Raw genomic sequence first — 26,850 nt, 5'->3', positions numbered from 1 at the left:
ACTCCGGAGGCAGGGCTGGCAGGCAGGCAGGCAGGACTCCCATCCTCAGCGCGATCTGGGCACCGACACAGACTCAGGACAAATGTGCTCTGGGATTCTGTGTTCTTACAGACTCGTGCTTGAGAGATAGCACGGCCTCCCGGCACCTCGGCTTGGGGCCGAGGGTGCATCCACTCACAGGCAAATAAATCACACTGGTTCCGGTGCATCCAGCAGACAGCAGCCTTCACACTCCAAGCCGTTCAAGGCTGTCTCTGCTGGCACCTCTGCAGCCAGGCGGGGGCTCCCAGGGTGCCCGGCCGTAGGCAGTGCCAGCTTCTGGTTCCTGGCACACCAGGGTAACTGGCCAAACACCAGCTCTGCAGAGCCATGAGCTGACCAGCAATAAGAGAGAGGTTGCTTACGAGCCAGTCAGAAGATGGTGACTTCTGCCAAAGATCAGAATTTTGCTTTTAGCGCCAGGGCATGGAGAGGCATTTTTCCTTAGAGCAGTAAACATCCTTTATCTGGCGATGCCTGTTGTAGATTGCGACAACAACACCGTAGCCGAATTATATTCAGAGGAGACTTGGTTTTCTGTTATCTAGATCTTGTGCAGGTGACAATTACAACTGATCTCAAATAACTAGTTGGTTTTGCTTTGAAAATCATTCATCTTACCTTTCTAGATCTGCCTCGAAGCAATAAATGAACTAGATAGCGATTCTGGCAAACTTGAGTTGGACAGGAAATAGTCACATCAAACTTCCATTTTGGTCTTCGGGGTTTTTTGTCACAGTGTGTCACAGGGCTGTGTCTGCTCGTGTAATATGTGGCATCCTTGAGTAAATCCACCACCCCAGAAACGTGTAATTTAATTTCCAAGCAAACCTAGGGCTAACTGGAAATGCTTATTTGTTCCTATTCTTATTTTTGAAAACTGTATTGAAATGCATGAATCCACTTTCTTTTATGGGCAGAATAAAATGACCAGAATGCAACCTCACAGTGGGAACACAAATTGTTCTCTCCTCTCCTCTGCATTTAAGCCAACTCAGGCCAGATGGGGATGTGGAAGACACCAGGGCTTTCCCATGCACTTGGAGGTGACTGTCACATACAGAAAGTAGTGTGTGTGTGTGTGTGTGTGTGTGTGTGTGTGTGTGTTTCCAGAATGCTTACTTTGGGGACAGGTTTAAATCTAGTTAAAGATATGTTCTCATTCTGGGAACTTCAACTAAACACACTCTCCCAATTTATGTAGATTTAACTTTAAGAAAAGATTTTAAAGTAGATGTTGTGGAGTCTATTGGGTATCATGGCAGACAATGTCTGTTCTCTCTGCTCTTCAGAATCCTGAGTTATAGGATGTTACTTTGTACCTAAAATAAATGACAATGATCCCCAGACTCCCCTGAAGCCAAGGAAGCCATTTGACCAAACTTGGCCGGTAAGATATAAATAGAAGTACTGTGTGAGATTTCTAGGAATTGTTCCTAAAATAAAGAATAAGGACCCTCATTTTCCTTTTTTCCATCCAAGAACATATCTATGATGACTGGAGCTCAGCAGCCATTTTGCTCAGTGAGGCCAAGGGCCCTATGGTTAGTGCTGTGACCTGATGTCTATGGAACCACCATGCCAATCCTGGACACCCCACCTAGACTTTCTTTATATGAAAAAAGTACCGCTATGCCTTTTTAAAGCCAGGGTTATTTTGAATTTTTTTAAAAAACTGCAATCAAACCTAATCTTGTCTAATGCAGGGGAGACCAAGGAAACTGGGGTGATTCAGAAAGTTGCTAGAAAGGCTCAGGAGATGAGATTTGGTTATTCTGCTGTTCAGAGCTAGAACTGTCAGGTCAAGCACAATTATGGTTAAGACCCAGTTCAGCCACTCATTAGTTGTGTGACATTGGGTAGGTCATTTAATCTCTCTGAATCTCTTCCCTCACCTGTAAAATGGGCCAGCAAGTCCCACTCTAGAGGATTGGAATTAGGATGAAGTGAGATAATGTACAGAAACTGTTTAACACAGTGTCTGTGAGTTTGTGTCCCCAGCTGACAGCACCTCCACCATCAAAGCGTAATAGAAAACAGTGTCCCAGGCAGCAGACAAGGTGCTTTAGGTGGCAGAGACACACATCTTACTAATGATGGAATCATTTCAATAAGAATAAGAAAAAAGTGTAACTCACACATCAGACCTGTGCTTTCACAGGCATTATTGCTTAGGACAAGGCAATGGAAGTTCTTTCAGTTTTTTTTTTTAAAAAGCAAATCAATCTAAAGGATACTTATGAAGTAATTAATAATACAGTCCATGCAAAAATTGGTGGGTTCCCAAGGGACTGAAGGTTGGCAAACACTTGCCCGAGACGGGTGGACATAGAAATGCAGCGACAGAAAGGACGCAGATGGGAGGGCAGCCGCCCCACCTGGCCCTCCGCCCCTCCCCCGGCCCTCCACTCCACCACATCCACCCTTGTGTGTGCACTTTGGGGGTGGGGACCACAGTGCCCAGCGAAGCATCTGCCACCAATGGCTGTGATGGAGTAACAGCAAAGAATCGCCCCCTCGGTCGTCCCCCTCGTTGCCACTTTGCAGCCACTGAGGTCAGCTCTGGCCGACGCCTCAGACAGAGAGGAGGGGAGAGCACGGCGGAGAAGGAACAGGCATTCGCTGAGGGGCGGGTGGAGGCGGCAGAGAACAGAAGCCCAGACCAAAATGGGTGTCGGAGGGAAAGACAGAGGGCTTTGAAAGGCCTCACTGGACCTCTTAGGAAGGATGGACGAATGGACAGAAGGATGGAAGAAGAAAGGAAGACAGGACAGCATATGTGTTTTGGGCACACGTACTGGCCTGGGGAAGGGGACGGGGGCAGGTGGCTTCAGAGAACATGTTTACACACCTGCTTCTGTTACCAACCTTTCGAGTCAAGTCCCAACAAGGGTCCTCCGGCCCCGTGTCACTTGTGCCAATAGAACAAGATGGAGATGGGCTCAGAGCAGAGGAAAGCTTTCTCCTCTGATCACAGAAGGGAGAGGTGCAAGCTCCTGCCCTAGAGCACAGGCTCTCTGGGACAGGCCTCGGACGGGACAGGGACGGGGATGCGGATGGGACTGCTTTACAGGCATCTCACCGGCGGGAGGGACGGGGCTCTGGGGGGTGGCGGCGTAGCTGTGCTGCTCCGGCTCCGGGCCCAGAGCTGGGCACAGCCTCTCTGCACACGCCCAGCTCAGCTAGGGTGTCGGTTCTACAGCTGGGAACTCTAATCCAACACGTTAGGTGCGAGGCATCTGCACACAGTTCCCCTCCGGGCAAGTGAAACTAGACTGAGCACAAAAGAAGAGTTAGACCTTATCACCCAGATTCCATCTCATTTTCCCATTGGGCTTTGCTGGTGACACCTCCATGTCACCCAAACCGCTTAACCAGGCCTGGTGGGCACACCACATGCCCACCGTGGCCCCATAGGTGAGGGATGCTGGCCAGGCTGGGGGATGGACCACAAGGGACTGCAGGGGCATCTGTCCGTTGAGCTGGTTGCTGCCATAGAACAACGAGGACCCAACGTGGCCGAATCTGACCTTTTAGAGAAAGGCCGAAAATCCAATTTCCAAATGCTGTTCAGGCCAAAGCAAAGACGTCTCTAGGTCACACCTGGCCCCAGGGTGTCTGTTTGCAACCTGGATGATGGACCCTGTCGTCTGTCACCTTCTTTCTTCTGCATGTGGAGTGTCCACGGGAGGGCCGAGGCCCCCCAGCCATGCTGCAGCCCAAAGGCTGAGGATTCCTGCTTGGTGTCACCTACTCCCAGGCCTGGCAGGAGGAGAACGTCTGTCCTCCACCATGAGTATGTGGTGCTGTCAGTACAAGAAGGGGCCTGGACCACGAGAACATCATGCTCCGGGAAGGCCTGTGGGCCCCCCAGCTGCAGGGCCCCCCCACCCCCCAGGAGAAAAGGCAACTCTTGGGTGAGTTTCCAGCTTGAATAAACCTCTGTGCAGGTGTGAGGGGCAGCTAGGGACCCTCTGATCAGGTCCAAAAGCAAAAACTGACTATTATCACACTAAGATAAAATTAGAATGCTTTTCATTAAAAAAAAAAAAAAGATCTTGGAGGGCAAGGTGTGTTTCTTCTCTGCCACTCTCTGCCTTTTCCAACTGTTGTGTAGTTTAGCATTTCCAGTTGAGCCTTGCTCTTCTGAAACTCTCTCTCCTTCCCTACCTGCTGCTGAAGGGCCCTGGCCTTGGGCTTGAGATCCAGGACCTGAATGAACAGCATTTATCCACCTGTCTTTCCCCTTAGACACGTCCTGCTTCTCCCGTGGCCGGCGAGTGCAGCCTCACCGGCGTGTCTTGTCCATTTGCTTTTCTCAGCATCTGGCATGGCCAGTGGCAGAGCTGGTTACCAGATCCCTACCCCGTTTGTGTGATGGTGTCAATCAACTGGGCCGAATGACCAGACGAGGATGAGCTCTGGAGAAGTCTGATCAATTCCTTAATGACTGCACCACATCGACCAGAATGGTTAATTCAGTTCCACAAGTTGACATTTCTTGGGCCTTCTGAGAAAAGTGTATCATTTGCAAAAGTCACGGAGAATCTAAGTCCCCCCAAATAAACCAGGCCAGCCGTGGCAAAATGAACAGAGACAGTCACGTCTTGGGTCCTATTTGGGTTCTGGAGTGTTTGTGTAAGCTTTTTCTCATGGCTGTTCAGAAATGAATTTCGTGATGCAAACACCCAAGTCTACACAGCCACTTAGAAACCACATGTGGCCGTGCTCTTACCAGACAGTGTCTCCTGAAGATTGCGGGGCCACCAACTATGGAGGTCTTCCATTTTGAATGTAAACTGGGAAAGAAGTTATTGTTTTCTATTTTTTAAATTCACAGTGTTCACGGAAATATACATTTCCCCAAAGCTCAGCACTAATGCCTACTATCCACAGCACCTGGGGCCGTTAATGCAGACCTGCCCCCCACCCCACCAGCCTTGGCAAGGATTCCAGAAGCCCCTCTCCTTTCTATGGAGAAGGAAAGCAACTAAAGCACAGGGGCCATTCAGTTTGGGGGGAAAACTAGACCTAAAGCTTTTCCTAAAGTAAAACTTCCTTCTAACATCATTATAGCAAAAGGAGATGACCTTCATTTGACTAAATGTTCTCATCCATTGCAAAATGAGTTCTGTTAAATTCAAAGCTCTTCCAATTTTAAGAATGAAGGCTGCCATGTTTCCAGGATGATTTCAAGGAGGCCCACAGGGGTCCATGCCACTCCAAACCCCCTCTTGCCCACCCTAAACGGGGTCACCGCACCAGCGCAGAAGCTCTCCACAGAGCGGGGGAGAAGCAGGCCCAGGTATCCTCACCTGCGCCTCCAGTCTCCTGAGAACCAGCCTGTGCTGGACACCATGGGGACCCGTTGCCCACCATGCGTTAGAGGTCAAGACACTCCCTGGGTCAGCTTTCCTGCACGGTCAGAAGTGTCCCACACGCTGAAGTGGGTGGAAGCCTTCAGGCCACGAGTTAGCTCCACAGAGGAAGTTTGCACTGGCCGTGGGCATGCATGGCACCGGGGAGGTGCAGACATGGACAAGGGTCCTCTGGGCTGCGCATCAGGCAGGAGGGCCAGGGTGGAAGGTGTCTGGAGGGGCCGGAGGAGGTGAGAGCCTAGGACCCTCCACAGGGAGAAGGCAGCAGAGGGAGCAGCGAGCGGTCTGGGCGCAGCTTTGGAGCCAGGAGAAGGCTGAGCTGGACGTGGCCCCCAACGGGGTGCCCTGACTCTGCCGCCCCCGGTCAGCACCCCCCAGCCCAGAGCTCCAGCCTCCCACCCAGGGCAGAGGGAGGACGCCTGGAAACTCCTCAGCCCACGGCTAGTTCGGAAGGGCAGTTGACTGTGACTTTCCAGGACTCCAGTTCCCATGTGGCTGGGATGGCCAGTCTAACGAAGGCTCAGCCGGGTGCCGCCTGCCACGAAGGTTAAGACAGATGTGCAGAAGCTACCCTCCCGACAGTGGAGGAGCCCACATGCTCCTTGGTGACGCCCGGCTCCCCGGCGTGGGCGCTAGCATTTCATCACCCCCTTGTAAGCGGCCCCTAGGGCACCACTGAAGCTGCAGTAAGACTGAGAAGGAGCCTTCAGAAGTCAACTGGTTGGCTTAGTTTGAAGGGCATGGCTGTCCCCAGATGAATCCTGGGAATGTGCACAGCCAACAGTTTGCAGAGATTGTGAGCTTCTGGACAAGAATCCCCAAACGCTTGACCACAGGAGGCAGTGGCGGGAGAGTGGAAGGAATGAAACTTCAGGTCTCCTGAGTTACTGTCTGCAAACAGCTCAACAGGCTGTGATGAGAATAGCGGGCGTCGAATTTCCAGGTGAGAGGCCGTGAGTCCAAAGCAGCAGAAGAAAGAATCTGCAGGAACCTCGGCTTCCTCTTTGACACCCCAGGCCCTGTGCAGACAGGCATAGCAGATACATTTTCAGAGGATTAAGGCTTCTCCAGCCATCTGTGCTCAGCCTCCTGAGTGGAGGCGATGGGGATGTGGGCACAGACGATGGGCCAGGGCCCAGGGTGGGCTGCACTCATTCTAAGAGAAGTGGGTTTCCCCAGAGCCCCCTCTTGGAAGCACACGATGCAGAGTCACTGATGGTAACACAGAGGCCGGGACTGTGAAGGTGCTGGGCGGGGAAGACGCCTGAACAGCACCTGGGTAGTTGGAACAGGGCTGTGCTGGCGCCAGGAAAGCAGAGACAGAGGCTATGCCGCCTAGAAGGCTGTGACTGTAGACCTCGAAACCAAGAGGGTGGAAACTCCTGATGCTGCCGTGAAAACACACACGGGAGGAGGGGGCGTCTGAGCAATGCAGGAAAGATGGCGACAAACATAAAAGCGCCCACTGGTCTCTAACTCAGGCTTCAAGTGGTTTCAAGATTTGCAAGTCCACAATTCCCTGAAGCTTTTCTAGAAGCTGCTGAGACCTAAGAGGCAGGGACCATCCTGGCACAGCTGCGCTTGAGTGTCTGGGCTTAGGCATTACTGATGCTTTGGTCCAAGAAGCTACCGTCTGAGGAGATGTGTCAAAACATCACCCCACTGAGTTGATGCCTCCCAAGGTGGCCAGCTCCGCATCAGTCCCTTTGCTCCAGGAATTAGATGGGCGTTGGATGGGTGTTGGCCTGGGTTTGTTTGGGCCCAGAACCCCAGCCAGAACCCCCATCAACTCCATTCATTCAGGATTCAGCAGCCTTGAGTCACTCACAGCTCTGACAGGTTTCCACGAGTGCCCCCCGGACCCCCTCTGCCCTCGCTCCGGGCCTCAGGGCTCAGGCAGACCACCCTTCAAGCCTGGGCTCACCCACGGCTCTCCCCTTGTTCCCATGAGGCTTGCTCTTTGGTACTACTGCCCATCTTGGGGCACTTTGCAGTGTTTTATCACCTAGTTATTTAGCAGAACTTTATTCTATATTAATGAAAGACCAATCAGGGCCAGGCAGTATGGAGTGTATACCGTGCTGTGTGCAGTTCACGCGTTCATTATTCCTTCCTTGGTTCAGTGAACATCTATAGGACGCCTGTTGCACACAGGTGCTGAGCTAGACAGCCATGGAGCTATTACACAGCACGTGTGAGTGCACTCCTGCCTCCAGGATCGTCCTTCCTGCCCATCACCTTCCTAAGCTCAACCCCTACCACCACCACCCCCCCGCCCCCCGCCCTGCTTATCTCTACTCCACCTCCTTGAGGGCCAGGCACATTCCTGCCTCCGGGCCTTTGCACCTGCTGTTCCCAGAAGGCTCTTTCCCCAAAGCCCCACGTGGCTCACTCTCTTGTGTCTCTGTCCCTCGGGCTTTACTCACTAAGTCACTGTCTTAGGTGAGAGCCTTGCTCTGTGTCTCCCATCCTCGCTTGATTTATGTTTCCTTCTAAGCAGTTCTCATTCGCATGCTGAACATGGGCTTATTTATCACTTGGATATAAGCTCCACGGTGGCAGGGATGTTTGTCTGTGTTGGTCCCTGCTGTTTCCCCAGTACCCAGAACAGTGCTGGTCACAGAATGGGTATGGAGCCCACGTTAGTGGAATTAATAGTTGGATGAAAATATGACCTGAACAACAAAGTAGGTATTTAAGGATGAAATTAGGTCATATTCTGGTCAGGCGAACAGGTGATAGGTACTGAGTGGTGTAGCTGAGTGCCAGGTTGATTGTACGCATGCTTGTCAGTGCCCTGGTCCTTTAATGCCTCGGTGTCCCTGGGGCTCGTTACCTCCTTCCCAAGAATTAACTTGTCTCGGAAAACAGAAGGTGCTCATCTGCACGTGGGCACCGGTTTTTCTTCCCCTGGACACACACGTGACATCCACTAACAGTCCCAGGAACGACAAACTCACATCCAGAGGAGATCACATCACCCACGTGTCCCTAACCATGAAGGAGCGAAGTTTCCTGTTCCGAGACACTGAGCATCAAGACAAAGTAAGAGTTAAAATACCAGTAAATGTTCCTGGTTCTTCCAAGAATGCATCAAATATTCAGCAATCCCCTGTAAATAAAGGATGGTCATACTGTCTTCCACATAAGAAAGCATATGTTCAAACAGTTTTCAGGGCAAAGTTAGCAAATAGGGCCATGAACAGAACTGCTCTCTGAAGAAAGATTCAATTAGGCGTCCGTGCAGTTGCACGAAGGCCGTGTTGCAACACCGAGGTGGCCTGTTTTTCTGGTCATTATTAATCCAGAAACCTTAATGATGAACAACATTTGTGTTATTGTCTCCCCAAATTTAATTTGTTTATGCAGCAGTTCAGTTAATCCTGCAATCTGTTTTTCTCAAACGAGGGCAGATAATGGAGACACCGTTCTTTACAAGTCTTCAGGCTTTTAAATTCTGATAAAATCAGGGTTCTTCACTGGGTCTTGCCCCAGCTCTGAATTAAACCACTTTAAATGTAATTATGGAAGCTGGCCTTACATCAGGGACATCCATTTACAAAATTGATTGGCCGTGCTGTTCCGCGAGCCATTTCATGAGCAAACGATTGCAAAAGGGCCAGAACCGTAATTTATAAAGGCAAAAAAGCAGGTAAATACTTTATTAGTGGTAATGAGAAAGTTTCCAACTAACTGAACCTTTTTCTTCGCTCACCAGCTACTTCATGGAGCCGTGGTGCATGGCCCTCTTTCACGATCGTTTTATTGATCTCCGGAAAGAGTTACGCCAGATCTTATCCTCCAAGGAGGTAAGAGTGATTAACGGATATGTAGGTTATTCCTTGCAAATTAGAAGCAGTTACAGTTGTTGGTCATTTAGACTTTTCCCTACATTCCCACTTTACGGTTTCACTTTGAAAATCAACTGTCCCTCACAGAAGCAAACTACGGAGTAGGTAAACATAGATGGTGATATTTCAGGGAATGTGAATTGTTCAAATCTTTTATGCGGGGCAAATTTGTTTTCCCCTTTTATAAGTACCTGTACTTTCATTATCCGCTGACAGCGAGGGCTGAAAGTGCGGTGTGGGTGGTATCTCCTTGCCCTCGAGCACGAAGGCTGCGTTCCTATAGTTTCTGTCCGCATTTGCCAGCTGTTCGCTAAGCATTCGTGTGCGCGCGTTGTTCCAAAGGTGTCAGGGGACTCAACAGGTGTCCAAATGCACTCCTTTCATAACCGAAACTTCTTTCTCCAAGCAATGTAGGATTAACTGGAAGTGAGGCTGCACACCCCACAGCCTCCGTACTCGGCAGGAAATTTGACTCTGCCATGTACATAGTAAAATATTCGTGAAACTTTATTTTTTTCAACACCTAGAGTCCTTACCAGAGTTGCGGGGAGTTTACATCTTTGGCCAAACGTCCATTCTAGACTCCTCCTCGATTCGCTCGGACGAGGGCTGGGGCTCAGCTGAGCTTCCGCCTCGTCTGACTGTCTAGACGGGCAGGTTCTGCGTCTCTGTGTCGCCTCCTCGTGGGTCCCCGGGGTGTGGGCTGCCACACCGGATGCACAGACTTAGCCCAGGTCCCCAGGCCCCTCGTTCTAGCCGCTGCACGCCCCACCTCACCGAACCACGCAGGGACCCTCCGAGGCGGGTGGGGGCACTGTTGTCATCGCCTCCACTTCACCCATGAGGAAGCGGAAGCCGAGACACTTCACGCAACCCCAGGGTCTCCCGCTCCAAAGCCAGGGTTGTCGGCACTGGACCGCAGCGGTGGCGTGGTACCCTCTCCTCATTGCCCCGCCCCTGTTCAGTTTCATCCCTGGGGGGTCCAAGCTGGGAAACTGACGTAATGTTACTAATCTGAAGTAGATTCAGATTGGGAAACATAGGTTTAAAGTTTAAACCAAACTCAGTTCTCTTTGGTGCCCACAAAGATAGGAACCAGGCAGGGGAGCGTACCCAAGGGAAGCAGAGGGGCCGACGGCTAAAGGCCCAGGTCAGCCACGGCGAGAGTCATTCAAATTGGAGATGAGAATAGTAATGAGATAGAGATAGAGATTTAGGATGTTACAGGTCAGCCAGGTCCCTGCACTTCATTCGGGGCTGTGAGGAAGTCGGTCCACATTAAAACATGACCCTGAGCTGGAAGCCTGATGCTTACTGAGCTTTGCTCAGCTCCCTCCCTCCTTCCCTCCCAAAACAACCTGCAGCTCACCACTGCCCCCATAAGAAGGAGTCATTAGTATTCTAGCTATTCCATCAAAACTCTAAGACTAAACCTTCTAAACCCCAGATCTGAACTCCTCAGTTAACCTTTTGCACAGAGCCAAGCGGTTTTTGGTATCAAGTTTAAAACGGAAACTTTTCCTTCATTTTCCCAAGCACACATCCTCAAACGCAATGGTGGCTGCTTCTCATGGCACCCGCTGAGGCTCCCGAAACCTTTTAGGCAGGAGGACATGTTTGCCGTGGGTCAGTCTGCAGTGCATAAACTCGGCCTGGCAGTGGGCCCTGGCAGGAGAGCAGGGAGACTGCAAGTGGCCTTTGCAGAAGATGCTCTAAGGCTTCCCCAACCATCCTTGTGGGTTCTCTACATTTCCAGAAAGGGGAACCTCTGCAAGAAGAGCCTCCACTGGGGGACTGTGCTGACATCTGTCAAGTGCAAAGGCCACAGGAGGTGTTGGGGCCTGTAGTGGTGTCTGCCTGTAGCTCAGATACACATGGAACAGGGACTCAGAGAGCTGGGGGAGGAGAAAGGGAGGGCTTGTGTGCGAGCACGGGCACAGAAGAATGGCCCCAAGGAAGTGCGGGCCACCAAAAGTCAGAGTGACTGTGAGAGGTATGGTGGAGACAGGCCAACAGTGGAAGTGGTAATGAGCTAGAGATAGAGATTAGATAGAGATAGAGATTAGATAGAGATAGAGATTAGATAGAGATAGAGATAGTCATACAAACAGACATGCAGGAATTTCACTGAGGAGTCTGGTAACAGGAATACAAAGCAGATAGCCTTCACTACAGAATAACAGTAATTCCTTTTATCAAATATTGAGATGATGTAACCCACTTAATTTCACTTTCTACCTTGTCTTCAGGGAAGTACAGAAGTTCAATCCCATTAACTATGATGTCCTAGCACTCAGTTTATCAATTTTCCCCTCCCTCCACGTGTGGCGAAAGAAATAAATGACTATTATCTAGGACTGTCATCATAAGTCATATGTAGATTTTAAATGTGTATATGATTTATTTTGAAAACAAGATCATTATAAGACATCTCAAATCCTTTTGTGGAAGTCAAAAGGGGGATGGCTTATAAATCCTCTGGTCATGCATCTAGCCAAAGAGTCACTGACCAAGGTGAAATTCTGTGTAGTCAAAATCATCCTTCAGAAAGATGGATATTGATAGAGTTGGGAAAAAATAGTTTGAAAATAATAGAGACTTTAATATTCAGTAATGGATAGAACCAGGTAGAAGATTAACAAGAAAATAGAGGACTTGAATAGCACTATAAACCAACCAGACCTAACATTTATGCAGAGCACTCGACCCAACAACAGCAGGATGCATGGTCTTCTCAAGTGCGTGTGGAACATTCTCCAGGACAGGCCACCAAACAAGTGTCAATAAATTTTAAAAGACTTAAACCATACAAAGTATATTCTCCAACCACAATGAAATGAGACTAGAAATCAACTAGAAAGTGAACAACAGATTCTTAAGCAACTTCTTTGGTTTCAAAGAAGAAACCAAATGGGATGTTAGAAGTACTTAGAGACAAATGAAAATGAAAACACAACCGACCAAAATTTATGGGATGCAAAGAGAAAACAGTTTTCAGAGGGAAATTTATAGCTGTAAATGCTTACATTTAAAAAACAGCAAAGCCCTCAAATCAGTAACTTAATTCTATTCCTTAAGGAACTAGAAGAAATAAAACCAAACTAGAAAAAGAAAACCAAACTAAACCCAATGCTAGCAGAAGGAAGGACATAATAAACATTAGAGTGGAGATAAATGAAATAAAGAATTAAAAAAACAGAGGAAACTGATGAAACCAAAAGCTGGCTCTTTTAAAAGTTCAACAAAATAAACCTTTAGCTAGATTAATCAAGAAAAAAAGAGTCAAATCCCTAATGAAATGAAAATGGGGACATTTACCAACCTTAAATAATAAAGGTTTAAAAAAGAATATTATGAACAATTGTATGCCAACCAAACAGATAACCTAGATGAAACAGAGAAATTCCTAGAAACACACAAACTACAAAAACTGACTCAAGAAGAAATAGAAGATCTCTAGAGACCTATAACAAGTAAAGGTATTGAATCAGTAATCTAAAACCTCCCAACAAAGAGAATCCCAAGACTGGATGGTTTCACTGCTGAATTCTACCAGACATTTGAATAAGAATTAACACTGATCCTTCTCAAACTCCTCAGACAAATAGGAGAGGAAGGAACACTTCCTAGCCCATTCTATGAGGCCAGCATTACCCTGATACCAGAGCCAGACAAAGACATCAAAAGAAAACTACAGAACAATATCCCTTATGAAGTTATGATGCAAAAATCTTCAGCAGAATACTAGCAAACTAAATCCAGTAGCACATTAAAAGGATTATACACCACGACCAAGATTTACACCAGGAATGTAAGAGTGGTTCAACATACGAAAATTAATCCACGTAATACACCACATTAATAAAATGAAAGAGGGGGAGAAGTGCCATAATCTCAATTGATGCAGAAAAAGCATTTGACTAAATCACACATGCTTTCATAGTAAAAACACTAAAAAGCCAGGAACAGAAGGAAACTGACCCAACCTGATAAAGAGTATTTATGAAAAGGCCACAGCTAACATCACACTCAATAGTGAAGGACTGAAAGTTTTACCTCAGAGATCTGGAACAAGACAAGAATGCCTGCTTTCACCACTTACATTCAACATTGTACTGGAAGTTCTAGCCACAGCAATTAGGCAGGAAAAAGAAATAAAAGGCATCCACATTTGAAAGGAAAACTATCTCTATTCTCAAAGGACATGATCTTATATAAAGAAAATTTTAAAGAATCACAAAAGAATATTAGAGCTAATAGATGGATTTGGCAAAGTTACATGATGTATGATCAACATACAATAATCAGTTGTCTACATTAGCAATCAATAATCCAAAATGAAATTAAGAAAACAATTCCATTTACAATAGCATCAAAAATATTAAAATACTTGGGAATAAATTTAAGCAAGGTGGTGCAAGACTTGTACACTGCAAGCCACAAAACATTTCTGAAAGAAATTGAAGAAGACCTTCATAATGAAAAGACATCTATGTTCGTGGATTTGAAGATTTAATATTGTTAAGATAGGATAACCTAAATGGGAAAAGAATCTGAAAAAGAATAGATATATGTATATGTATAACAATCACTTTGCTGTATACTGAAACTAACACAACATTGTAAATCTACTATACTCCAATATAAAATAAAAATTTTAAAAACCAAAGTGCCAAGTTTTAAACTAAAAAAAATATTAAGATAGGAATACTATGCAAAGCAATCTACAGATTCAATGCAATCCTATAAAAATCCCCATGGTTTTTTTAGAAAAAAATGGAAAAGCCAATCCTAAAGTTCATATGGAAATGCAAGCTAAGACAATTTGAGAAAATTTTTTAAAATTGAAGGATACACACTTCGCAATTTCAAAACTTAATACAAATCAACCGTAACCAAGACAGTATGGTACTTGCATAAGGATAGACATATGGATCAATGGAGTAAAATTAAGAACCAAAGTAAACCCATTTATATGAAAAGATGTTAACATCATCAGGGAAATGCAAACCACATCATTAATCATTAGGGAAATGCAAACCAGGGCCACAGTGAGATAGCACTTCATGCCCACTGGGATGGCTATAGTTAAAAAACAAAACAAAACAAAACAGGAAATAATGAGTGTTGGCAAAGATGTGGAAAAATTGGAACTCACACATTGCTAGTGGGAATGTAAAATTATTATGCAGTTGCTGTGAAAAAAATGGTTTGATGGCTCCTAAAAACTTACAAACAGAATTACTATATGACCTAGCCATTGCACTCCTAGGTATATACCCAAAGGAACTGAAAATCAGTATCCAAACGAATACTTGTATATGAATGTTCATAGCAGCACTATTCAGAATTACAAGATGGAAGACAGAACCCAAATGTCCATCAAGGGACAGGTGGATCAACAAATGTGGTCTATCCACACGATGGAACGTTATTCTGCCATAAAAGAAATGAAGTGCTGATACAGTCTAGAAACTGGATGAACCTCAAAACACTGAGTTAAGTGAAAGAAGCCAGACGCAAAAGGTCATGTGTCGTCTGTGGCATCGTGAGGTGAGCTGCTCACAGGTGAGCACGTTGTGGGGGGGGGGGGGGTCACCCTGGGCAGGGGTGGTCACAGTGTCGGGGAGAGGTGATCACACTAAGAAAAGGTCACACCAGGAGAGGCAAATGTACAAAAATGAGTTTACGATCTAGAGCAGTATTTGTATTCCGTAAATTTAAAAGCTCCATTTTGTGACTTTACACCATTTACCCTGATGTTAGAACAGCATCATGCAACATGAGCCCAAAATCTTCTCTAATTTTTGTATATTCACTGCTTATGTTTGAGACATTTTTCCTGAAAAATTAAGGGAGAAAGAATCAATCTCAGATATACTGCATACGTGCTTGGGCACTCAAATGTTTCAGCACCTCTAATATTTAGTTCTGGGCATCCCTTGCCATTTTCTCTCTCACCGTCTTTGTTGAGCCGATTTGGAGTCCCGGCCCCCCACTGACTGTACTTCCAAGTGATGTGTGTATAATCTGCCACACCTGGCAGTGTCTCACTTACATAACCAAGTGATAATTACCTTATGTCTCCATATAGTTTGAATCTATTTTTCTAAGTTCTTACTATTAATAAATTAATGATCCAGTAGAACTCTGCAAGTTATCCGCTTTTTTTTTTTTTCTCTGCTGTTAAAAAAAAAAAAGAATTATTGGAAGGTCAAATAAATATACCATCAAAGTCCATCTTCCTTTAGGGTAATTTTCAATTATTGTGGTGTTCAGAAAGCACACAGCTCAAATCTCAGTGAAGTGCTTTTTTATTTTGGCCATGCCACATGGCATGTGGGATCTTAGTTCCCTGACCAGGGATCGAACCTGTGCCCCCTGCATTGGAAGCACAGAGTCTTAACCACTGGACCGCCAGGGAAGTCCCTTTTTAAAAACGTTTTTTAATTTTTTGAGTGAAGTGCTTTTTATAACAACCCTCCTATAGATGGGCAGGTAGGTGATGAAGCAAGTATGGTAGCCGTAGAAAGCAGGTAGTGTGTATGCAGGTGCCAAGCGCACCCTTCTGTCAACTTGCCTCTGTGTTTGAATCCTTTTATTTTATATAATAAAATGTTGGAAAAATCTCTACTGTATTGTAAACATGCACAGCATATGCTTCTCAACTTCAAATAACTTTATTCCCTCTGAGCCCCATCTTTAAAGATATCAACGAAATTTGCCTTTACTCAGAATTTATTCCAGGGCTTTAAAAATCCCATTTCTTGGGGACTGTCACCAAGTAAAGTAACCATCTAGGAGTTTTCATGTAAAAATCTTTAATCACCTCCTTTCTTATTTTTAAAACAAGCCTGATATACAGATCTTTTCTATCTGTATATTAAGAGCTTAAAACTAAGAGCTTAAAATTATTACCCTTGCTGAACCTTGAAGACATTATGCTACGTGAAGTAAGACAGTCACAAAAAAATAATAGTGTTTGATTCCATTTACACGAGATGCCTAAAGTCAAGTCATAGAGAAAGGAGAAGGGTGGTCGCCAGAGTCTGGGAGGAGAGGGATGGGGAGTCGGGGGTTAAATTAAAGAGTTACAATTTGGGAGGATGTGGACATTCTGGAGATGATGGTGGTGATGGCTGACAACGTGAAAGCCCCTAACACCTTTGAATCTTACACTTAAAAATGGTTAAAGTGGTAACTTTTATGCTATGTGTGTTTTGCCACAGTTTAAAAAATTTTTTTTTAAATCTAGAAAAAAAAAAAGACCAACCCTGGGGAGTTCTAGTGAAACTGCCCTCTTACTGTGGAGCTAAGCCCAAGTAATTTCAGTATCTGGCCTCTTACCGTATTTTCCAGGAGGAAAAGCTTCCTTCCATAGAAGAGTTAGCCCGTCAGATCGAAGATGAGGAAATTAACCTGCCCGAGAAGCCCAAGAATTACCTCAAAAGAGTTTTCCAGGAAACCATCTACAGGCCTCTGGTGGAGAAGAGCATCCTTGACTATCTGCGCTATAATCATTACCACCTGCCCATGTACGCGTGGCCGGGCATCATTTAGCGGTGGCCACAGCCTCCACTTGATTGTTTCCACACGTGTCGTTCCGGGAAGTGCTCTGTAGAAGCAGGAAACCTCTCTGAAGCCTGGCTGAACCGCCAGGCACCTTCGTGGTTCCGTCCTTTCTTTTCCGTGTCCACCGATGCCTGTGGTTTCCGATCGTCCCAGTAGGTGGCGCACGGCGGTGCGTCTCGATTCTGGGGCAGGGAGACGCTTTACCAACACCAGGCGTGTTCCTGGGCAGAATAACCCATTTTAGCAATAAAATGAGAGCGTACTGTGTAAAACTTGTTTTTTACCTTGGGCGTGGTTCTGTTTGATTTCCTGAAAAGCCCTGCCGCCAACGCTGTTAGTCCTTTACATGTTTACCCGCTCATACTCGTGGGCGATAAAAAAAGAAAATCGTGTGCCCAGCATGGAAAATGAGTAAAACAGATGACAGGAAATTATCTCTGTAATTTAACATCAGAAGGACTGATTGCACAGACAAGTTTACAGGAACTCTTGAAACGAGGAGGCTGCTCTCACGGCCCCTGTATTTCTACTTCCTGTTCCAGATCAGGAGCATAAATGCACCGAAAAACTGGAAGATCAACTCAGGTTCACACACAGGTTTTAGACTAGAAAACGGTGGTGGGAAATTAATCTAGGTCATTTCCTTTGACCCTCAGCGCTGTTGCTTTGCATCGGCCCCCTCTGGCACCTGTCACCTGTAATGTGGGTCAGTAGCCCTCTTTCTTGTAAATAAAGCAAATTAAGTGCCTAGCACAAAATATGGATTCAGGAACAACACATAAGACTGTTTTCATTTATTTAAATCTCTTTTAAGCAGATAGTGTGACACAGTTTGTGTCTGAATTTTTGACCAGTAGGGGTTAAAACTGGCTTTCATGGACAGAATTACAGTTTTCGTTCCTTTTTTTTTTTTTTTTGGCATTTATGTTAATATTTAGCAAAAGTTGGCTTAATTACAATGACTACACGGTAATTTGGAGGTTGTTATAGTTGGCATTACAGAATTACCCACCCATTAACAAACTGATACCTCTCAAAAATAAAACGGTTTTGGAACACTAGACTCTGATTTTCTAAGGCAGGCAAAAGCAAGCAATAAACTCCATTAATTCCTGCACACGTATGTTTTACACAAGCACATGGGTCATTCAGAGGGAGGGCCCAGCTCCCACCATATGGTACAAACTGTGTAACTCTTGTGGAGAACAATTGCTACTGGTCCCCTCTTCAAACTGCAAGCCCAACACACATGGAACCATATTTCAGGGCCTGCAAATGAGTCAGCTCAAGAAACTCTCCTTCCCCCACCCCCTTCCTCTGAGAGGCCCTGGATTAAATTCATCAGCAAATGGAGTGAGTTTCTGTGACAGGCCCTGGGACCTTGGGTGGAGATTAACAGTACAACCAGTTAGAGGATCAACAGTTATGACTTCTGTGACTAAGTACTACCATTAAAAAGCTTCTGGTCACATAAAAGTGACGCCATATGATAGTGCCAACCTTAATATCAAATCATGCATACACTTTACAGTAAGTTTTCCTTTGCTGCCTTTTTAAAAGTAGTCTTGGGCCCCCATAAGTATCATGGCAGATTTGAAAATGTCTAGAATATAATTTAGTCTACATAGTGTATTGGAGGAAGTTACTGATCATTGCTCTATATTCAGAAAGTGAGTCGTTTCCTGAATCTAGGCAGGAATTTTAGCATATATGTGCAGACAAGCATTTTGTCACTAAGGAACCACTTTTCTAGTAAGAGACGAACCCAAGAGTCGTTGATCATAGCTTGAAACTGGCTGTTTTAAGGGCTTTAGGAAAATAAAGATATTTATTCCTCAATGATGATGAATCCTGGCAGAAGAAAGGGCTTCAGAAAGACCAAGATTTGGACTTCTCTTGGGGAGCCCTGGCATGGCTTCTGTAAGAGACATGAGTGGCAGGAAGTCCCCAGGCATTTCAGCTTGCTGCTCAGCAGGGAGTCTTGAACTCTAAGCCCAATCTTTCTGACAGGAAAACACCAAAGTTAAATTTCCCACGTTGTATTCCCCCCAAATCACATGTAACAACCATGCCTCACAGTTGCCTCTAATGATCTTCTGATATAAGTCGGTTTTTACTAGCACGTGGCCACATCCTTCCCCAAAATGGCTCCTGAGACGCCACCGAAATATCCCAGGAAGGCGAGAGAAAAAGAGAAGATGATGTGGGAGAGGAAAGAGAACACTGTACGGAGGAGAAAATGTGAAGCCAGCCAATCAATATTTACCCTCAGAAGAGGGTGTGTGTGTGTGTGTGTGTGTGTGTGTGTGTGTCTGCGCGTGAGAGAGAGCGCGCGCGCACACGGGTGCACGGCTGAGTGTTAGCCAAGGAGCAGGGAGAGGGGCTCGAAAGTCGTCGTGAGCGAGGAGCTGTTGATTGTTTTCTGGTTGAGAGAAGAGGTGATGATAAGGCTGGGATACAGTGCGCGCCGGGCCGGGCGGAGCGACAGCTGTATGCTAATACTCGCAGAAACCAGCCTCCGCGTCCCCCATTAAAGCAGGCGGCCAGGAGGCCACACATCACTGAACAAATAGGCTCTCTCTAGACAAATAAAATAACACACGTTGGCCTGCGGGGAGTGGGGAGAGCCAGAGGGGGAGAGGAGCGGGAGGAGAGGGAGGGAGGGGGAGGGAGGGGAGGGAGGGGAGGGGAGGGGAGAGAGGGAGACCCTGAAGGAGAGAGGGTGGACGGGGAGAGAGGGGAGGGGAGACGAGGTGATGGGGGGCAGGCAGGGAGACCAGGGAAAAGAATGAGAGGGACAGTCCGAGGGGGAAAGGGTCGGGGGTGGGCGAGACCGTGAGGAGGAGAGAGATGGGGGAGTGAAACATGCGAAGAGAGAGGGAGAGGTGGGACGGGGTGGGCAGAGACGGTCAGGGGAGAAAGACGGGAGCGCCCGGGAAGGAGGAGAGGAGGGGTGGGGGAGGGAAGGTGGGAGAGAGAAGGAGGCGGGGAGGCCAGAGAAGGAGGGCGAGAGGAGGAACACGGACACCTAAACCCAATAGCAGCAGCAGGACGGACGGGGGGGGGGGCGGACAGAGGCCCAGGCGGACAGCGCGCCCCTCCAGCCCCCCGGGCGCCTGGCTGCCTCTCGGTCGGCCCCCCGGGGCGGGCGAGGACTGGGGACGTTCGGAGTCGCCGTGGCCTTTCTGGTCAATTTTGCTGGGGTTTCGTCGCTGCCTTTCCTGAGACTGGGGCGAGCGGGGAGCCGGGCCGCCCCTCACAGGTGGGAGCCGCCCCCTGCGCGCCCCACGCTCGGGGCCCTCCCGCTCCGCTCGGTGCCCTCCCAGCTCTTCCCGGCCTCATCCTCTGCTTAGGACTTTCCCACACTTCCTGGCTTCTCCTTCACCCGCTTTGGCCAACATCGCCCTTCCCGTCGCCCGGCCCGGGGACCGTCCGGCCCGCCTCCCCTGCCCGGCCCGCGACAGTCCCACCCGAGGCGAAAACAAACAGCCCCGAGGGCACTTCAACGAGCTTGCGGAGGCCCGACGGCACACTCGGGAGGATGAAAGGGGCGGCCAGCCACCCCGTGGGTCCCGGCGAATAATGGGCGCGCAGCAGATTGCCGGGGGCACTTGAAACTCGAGGGGAGGGAACTGCTGGAGCGCGGTCCCTCCTCGCGCCCAGCGGACGGCGCAGCCTCGCGGATTCGCCCTCGTCCGCCCTCTTTCATGCGCTCTCCTTTTGTGTGGAATTATTTAAACGGGAGATCCATGGCAGCTTTATGCTAATGTGCCGAACAAAGGCGACGGCCCGCCGGCGGGGGCCCGGAAGGTGCCTGGAGGCCGGAGCGGGACGGCGGGGAGGCAGCGGGCTGCGCGTGGCTCTCGCGTGCCCCGGGGCCAGACACGGCCGCCCCTCATTCCTGCAAACACAAAGCCTCTCCGGCTCGGGCCGGCGCGCGCGGCGCACGGGGAGCTGGGCCCCTCCGGCACCTGACGGCGGGCTCTGCCCCTGGAACGCGCGGTCCAGGCCCGGCCGTGGCTCGCGGGCCGGGAGGGCCTCTGCGAATCCGGCAGAGGCGTCCGCAGCCGGCCCGGGACGGCGCTGGGGGCGCTGACCACTCCCTCTCGCGCCTCCCGAGCGTCTCCAAACGCGCCGCGCGCCGCGGGGTGAGACTGCGGACCCTCCCGTCCTCTCCTCTTAGGAGCTTAGGGGCTGCCGAGTCCCGGCGACATCCCACAGGGCAATTCCTGGGCCGAAATTCCTCGCTCTAGCGCTTATCTCCAAGCTTTGCGCTTCCAGCAACTCCCTGACGCTAAACTCGGGAGCCGGGGGTCACAGTGAGCCCCACTGCGTTCCCCGACGGCAACCGAGGACTCCAGGACAGGAGAGCTTAGAGTGGCCGCGGCCTCCAGCTTTGCAGTGGTCAGAGGAAGAACCCACCGCGGGGTCCGCAAGGACGGGAGGCGAACAGGCCTCTGGATTTTTCCCAAGCGCCGGCCAGGACCCCACAGGAAGGGGAGGAGTCGCTTGGGGCCTGGGAAGGACACTTCGGGACCCTGCCTGGGATCCCTTTGCTCGCCTCCTCCCGTGAAACTCCCCAGGAGGGGGCAAGTCAGCGCTCAGTGTTTTCCCCAGCCCAACTCCACGCGGCCCCTATCCGGAATCGCAGTGCGCAAAGGCCCGCCACCGCGGCGCCGCGTGGTAGCGCTTCGCTCTCTTCCAAGAGGAAGGCAAATATCTGGACTCACTGTCCAAATGCCCGCGGGCGGGCAGGTTCTGAGAAATAAAATCACGCAGAAGACGCAAACCCACGGCCGGGTGCAAGGGTGCACGTCCTTGGAGGTTGCCGGTGTGTGCGTGAGCGCAGCCTAATTCTTCCTCAGCCCTGGGTTATGAAATTAGTTTCTAATACTCGGACCTTTCAAGTTTCCATTTGTTTTGACGGTACCTGTCTGAAAGCAGATTTCATTTTCGCTGGCAAAACTAGAAACCACAAAGAAAAAGAAATGGATCCATTGAATCTCAGTATTTCAGTAGTGTTCAATAGATTCTCTTGGCTTAATTCAGAGCCCTGTTTGAATTCGCTGCATTCAGGCAGGGGTTTTGTTTTGTTTTGTTTTGTTTTTTGCCTCCCACCCCCGCCCTCTTTACAATTATGGGTGTTGTTATTTTTAAAGGATTCACAAGGTGACTAACTCTCCCTGTAATCTGTTGAATGAAAGGAGTGTTACACATGTAAGACCAAATACCCCACCGTCAGTTGGGGATGGCGGGCTGAGCCTCCGCCCTATTATTCCACAATCCAGATGGGATTCGTGATTAGAAAATAAAATTGGCCAAAGCTGTCCCGGAATCCCTTTCCCACTTCTAATTTCATCAGCAGTATCAATCAGCGCTCAAAAGAGCAAGGAAATAACATCAGTTACTTTTAGACTGAAAGATATATATAAATTTTAGATAAACTCATTTTAGAATTTCTAACTTTTTTCAGGACTAGCATTCATCGTAGTTAGCATTTTTAAAACGAGGATGAGAGTTTTCAAAATATATTCCATTATGTGTATTCTTCTCTTTTCAGTCTGTGAGTTAAAAAAGAAATTACAAGCATAAAATCACCAAATATTTTCCCCTTGATTAGTCAACTTGATTAACCCCTTGATTAACTAATTCTAACAACTGTCCCCATTACAACTTATTACTCATGTGGACTCTTTTTTTTTTTTTTTAATCTTTCATTTCCACGCCAGGGTATTTTCACAGGGAAAATCCAAAACAATGAAATACCTTCAGTGGAATCAAACGTAAGCAAAACTCAGCAAAGTCTATCTGAGAGCACAGAGCTTTTCAGAAAAGTGTCCGTTTCCTTATCTTTCAATAAAGTGACATTTTCTTCACAACATTTGACATTTTCTGTGGTTTTGCAATTTGTTCCCTAGTGATGGGCGATCAGGGCCACTACGCACCCTTGGGGTTCTGCCCCCGGTCCCCCGGAGATTCTGCCTTTTGTGTTTCCTTGGGGCAGGGCTGGGAAGAGGTTGGAGGCAAAGGGCCCGGTCTGGGGTCCAATCGGGGTGGCGGGGCTGGGGGGGGGGGTGGATTTTCACTGTTGTTTTTTCCTGGTGGCACCGGGGGGGGGGGGGGGGGGGAGGCGGCCTGTCCTCTCCGAGGCCGCAGCCTGCCTCAGAGGACAGATTGCCCCCCTCTCCCCCCGGCCGGCAGCACGCGCCTCTTTTGAGTCCAGATTGGCCGCGACCGGCGCTCAATAGCGGGAGGTTAATTTCCTTCACAAAGGTGAAGGGGGCACGGCTCCGGGGGGCCCCGCGCCCAGACAGGCGGCCCCTTTATTCCGCAGCGCCTTGATTGGAGCCCTTGATTTAGCATCTGATGTCAACCGACAGACAAAATGCCCGCTCGGAATGAAAATGCATGAGGCCGCGCAAGGAGAGCGGAAACCAACTTCACTGGGGCGCACGCGGCTGGCCGCGCGTTTCGGGCTTTGGCCAAGTCCACCCGAATCAACCTGGCCCTGAGCGACGCGGAGGCTCCGAGCAGCCTGGACCGGGCCCCTCCAACGATGCCAATCCCGGAGCCTCCGGGAACTTAAAAAAAAAAAAAAGTTGTTCAGAAATTCAAGGTTTTTGGAACACAGCCCAGCCTGCCCCCTCCCCCATCCAGCGCTGCGTCTGCTGTTGATTGAAGAAGTGAGGTGCCAACTGTTTCTCAAACTCGAGAGAAACCTTCCCGAGGCCCGAGAGTGCGCGGCGGCTGCGGACACAAACATCGCCCTCAGCTGCAGCCAGAAGGCCAGACCCTCCACCCAAACTTGGAACTCCAGGGTCCCATTTTCGCTTAGACCCTGGGTCCCCCGGCCCATCAGTCCGAGGCCCGGGCAGGGCTCTGGGCGGCCCGGGCTTTGCAGCTATTTTCGATTCCGGATTATTTCCCAAACACCAGGAGGAGTTCCTGCGCCTCCCCCAACCCCTCTCCCGCCCCGGCCGCCTGGCTCAGATCTCCCCCGCGCCTGCTGCTGCCCACCGCCGCCCCTGCCCAATCAGCGAGCACGACTTCCCCCTCCGCTTCGGCTCGCGGATTGAACCCTCCTGACATATTTGGGGCCATTCTTCTCCTTTGTTGCTATTTTGCTCGCGACCCGCGGGTAATCCCAGCACGGGAGGGGGGCGAGCATTGTCGTGCTGATGGACGGGCCCATTTGGCGGCTCCGCGCCCCCGGGAGGAGAGACACAAAGCCCAGGCACGTGCGCCTCCCCATAGAGGAGCAGCAGACCGTGAAGGGAGGCGGGGCCGGGCGTGTGCCTGGGCCGGGCGGGGCGGTGGCGCCGGGCGGGGCGGCGGCGAGGCGCGCGCGGGGGCCCCGCGCCCTCAGGTACATCTGCCGCACCTACCGGGCGACCCCCGAGTCCCGGCCCCCTCTTGGCCGCCGCGTCGCCCTCCCAACCCGACCGGGCGGAGGAGCTGCGGGCGCGCTGATTGGCTCCGGGGGAAGCGGGAGGCGAGAACAATGGCCCCCTCCCCCAGTTAAAAGGGAGCGGCTCCCGGGCCCGGGGACAGGGACGCGCGTGCAGGGCGCAGAGCCGGGCGGAGCCGCCGCCGGCGCCACGCGAGTCCCGCCGCCGTCGCCGCCGCGCCCGGGCCATGGGTCGGGGGCACTGAGGGCCGCCAGGGCCGAGCGCGAAGGTGGGACCGAGCCAGCGCCTCGCCCTCGCCCTCGCCCTCGCGCCGCGCCAACATGCCCCGCGGCTTCCTGGTGAAGCGCAGCAAGAAGTCCACGCCCGTGTCCTACCGGGTCCGCGGCGGCGAGGACGGCGACCGCGCGCTGCTGCTCTCGCCGGGCTGCGGGGGAGCCCGCGCCTCGCCCCCGGCGCCGAGCCCCGGGCCGGGCCCTCTGCCGCCGCCGCCGCCGCCCGCCGAGCGCGCCCATGCGGCGCTCGCCGCCGCGCTCGCCTGCGCGCCGGGCCCGCCGCCACCCCCGCCGGGGCCGCGGGCCGCGCACTTCGGCAACCCCGAGGCCGCGCACCCCGCGCCGCTCTACAGCCCCACGCGGCCCGTGAGCCGCGAGCACGAGAAGCACAAGTACTTCGAGCGCAGCTTCAACCTCGGCTCGCCCGTCTCGGCCGAGTCCTTCCCCACGCCCGCCGCGCTGCTCGTTGGAGGCGGCGGCGGCGGCGGCGGGGCCAATGGCGCGGGCGGCGGCGGCACCTGCGGCGGCGACCCGCTGCTCTTCGCGCCCGCCGAGCTCAAGATGGGCACGGCGTTCTCCGCGGGCGCCGAGGCGGCCCGCGGCCCGGGGCCCGGCCCCCCGCTACCCCCCGCCGCCTCCCTGCGGCCCCCAGGCAAGCGACCCGCGCCCCCCGCCGCCGCCGCCGCCGCCGAGCCGCCCGCCAAGGTAGCCAAGGCCCCAGGCGCCAAGAAGCCCAAAGCCATCCGCAAGCTGCACTTCGAGGACGAGGTGACCACGTCGCCCGTGCTGGGGCTCAAGATCAAGGAAGGCCCGGTGGAGGCGCCGCGGGGCCGCGCGGGGAGCGCGGCGCGGCCGCTGGGCGAGTTTATCTGCCAGCTCTGCAAGGAGGAGTACGCCGACCCGTTTGCGCTGGCGCAGCACAAGTGCTCGCGCATCGTGCGCGTGGAGTACCGCTGCCCCGAGTGCGCCAAGGTCTTCAGCTGCCCGGCCAACCTGGCCTCGCACCGCCGCTGGCACAAACCGCGGCCTGCGCCCGCCGCCGCCCGCGCGTCCGAGCCCGAAACCGCTGCCAGGGCTGAGGCGCGGGAGGCGACGGGCGGCGGCAGCGACCGCGACACGCCGAGCCCCGGCGGCGTGTCCGAGTCGGGCTCGGAGGACGGGCTCTACGAGTGCCACCACTGCGCCAAGAAGTTCCGCCGCCAGGCCTATCTGCGCAAGCACCTGCTGGCGCACCACCAGGCGCTGCAAGCCAAGGGCGCGCCGCCGGCGCCCCCCGCCGAGGACCTACTGGCCTTGTACCCCGGGCCCGACGAGAAGGCGCCCCAGGAGGCGGCCGGCGACGGCGAGGCGGCCGGCGTGCTGGGCCTGAGTGCGTCCGCCGAGTGCCACCTGTGCCCAGTGTGCGGGGAGACGTTCCCCAGCAAGGGCGCCCAGGAGCGCCACCTGCGCCTGCTGCACGCCGCCCAGGTGTTCCCCTGCAAGTACTGCCCGGCCACCTTCTACAGCTCGCCCGGCCTCACGCGGCACATCAACAAGTGCCACCCATCCGAGAACAGACAAGTGATCCTCCTGCAGGTGCCCGTGCGTCCGGCCTGCTAGAGCGCGCCCTCCACCCCGGCCCCCCGAACCGTGCCTTCGCTTGGAGACCCACGAAGAGAGCGCGCCCCGACCCCGCGTCCGCGCCAGGGGCACCCACCCCCGGTGAAAGTGTCGTCTCCGCTTCTCTCGGTGTAGCGTGACGGTAACCCCGATCCTCTCGTTGTGACTCCTTTTGGACCCCTCGCCCCCTTTGCGTTGTGTCCCCTTCCCCCCCATGGCGCAACAGGAGCCAGTCTCTTTCTGTACAAGGGAGAAAAGCTGTACGCGTTTGTCTCGTGGTTGGAAGCCTCCCCTTGGAGGGGAGATGTTTTTCTTGCTAGTATTCTCTGTGTTCATGGTCTAGAAACGCGGTTTGCTCTCGCCTACCAATCTCTGCTCTCTATGTATGTAGCGTACGGGTTGTTTTGGGTGAATCTTGAGGAATAAATGCCTTTATATTTCACAGGCTGTAAATTGAACTTCCCACACGATTAGCTTTATTATGGCTTGTGAACTGCTGGAGTCTGGCTTTACCTTTTTGTATGTGAACAAATCAAATTGCTTAAAAAAGAGTTTTCTTTAGTCTAGCCACAAATGCCTTGAACTGTTGTCTGTTTGGGATTGTTTTGGGGGGGGAGGGAAGGGAATTTTCAGAAGATGCTGTAGAAACTGCCTCAATATTTCACGTAAGACTTTTCGGTTTGATCATCTTTGTTGAGGTAGGACTATATGAGTTCCCTCTAAATGTATA

The 26,850-nt window shown here is 51.0% G+C and overlaps 2 protein-coding genes across 2 annotated transcripts in view; both read left to right on the top strand.

The window, feature by feature from the left end:
- Positions 1-17,112, top strand: part of CFAP61 (cilia and flagella associated protein 61) — a 254,354-nt gene extending 237,242 nt beyond the window's left edge. The window contains exons 26-27 of the mRNA XM_036824605.1: positions 9,136-9,226; positions 16,628-17,112. Of these exons, the coding sequence (XP_036680500.1) occupies positions 9,136-9,226; positions 16,628-16,828 (292 nt within the window). The 3' untranslated portion in view covers positions 16,829-17,112. The remainder of the gene's footprint in view (positions 1-9,135; positions 9,227-16,627) is intronic.
- Positions 17,113-24,392: 7,280 nt separating this feature from the next.
- INSM1 (INSM transcriptional repressor 1) lies at positions 24,393-26,662 on the top strand. Its single transcript, XM_036826384.1, has one exon. It carries the CDS (start codon positions 24,570-24,572, stop codon positions 26,118-26,120), a length of 1,551 nt encoding a protein of 516 aa, XP_036682279.1. The 5' UTR covers positions 24,393-24,569; the 3' UTR covers positions 26,121-26,662.
- The last annotated feature ends 188 nt before the right edge of the window (positions 26,663-26,850 follow it).

This window comes from Balaenoptera musculus, chromosome 15 (genome assembly GCF_009873245.2).
Source record: "Balaenoptera musculus isolate JJ_BM4_2016_0621 chromosome 15, mBalMus1.pri.v3, whole genome shotgun sequence".
Classification (NCBI taxonomy): Eukaryota; Metazoa; Chordata; class Mammalia; order Artiodactyla; family Balaenopteridae; genus Balaenoptera; species Balaenoptera musculus.
This window is presented reverse-complemented; position numbering and strand designations above follow the sequence as displayed.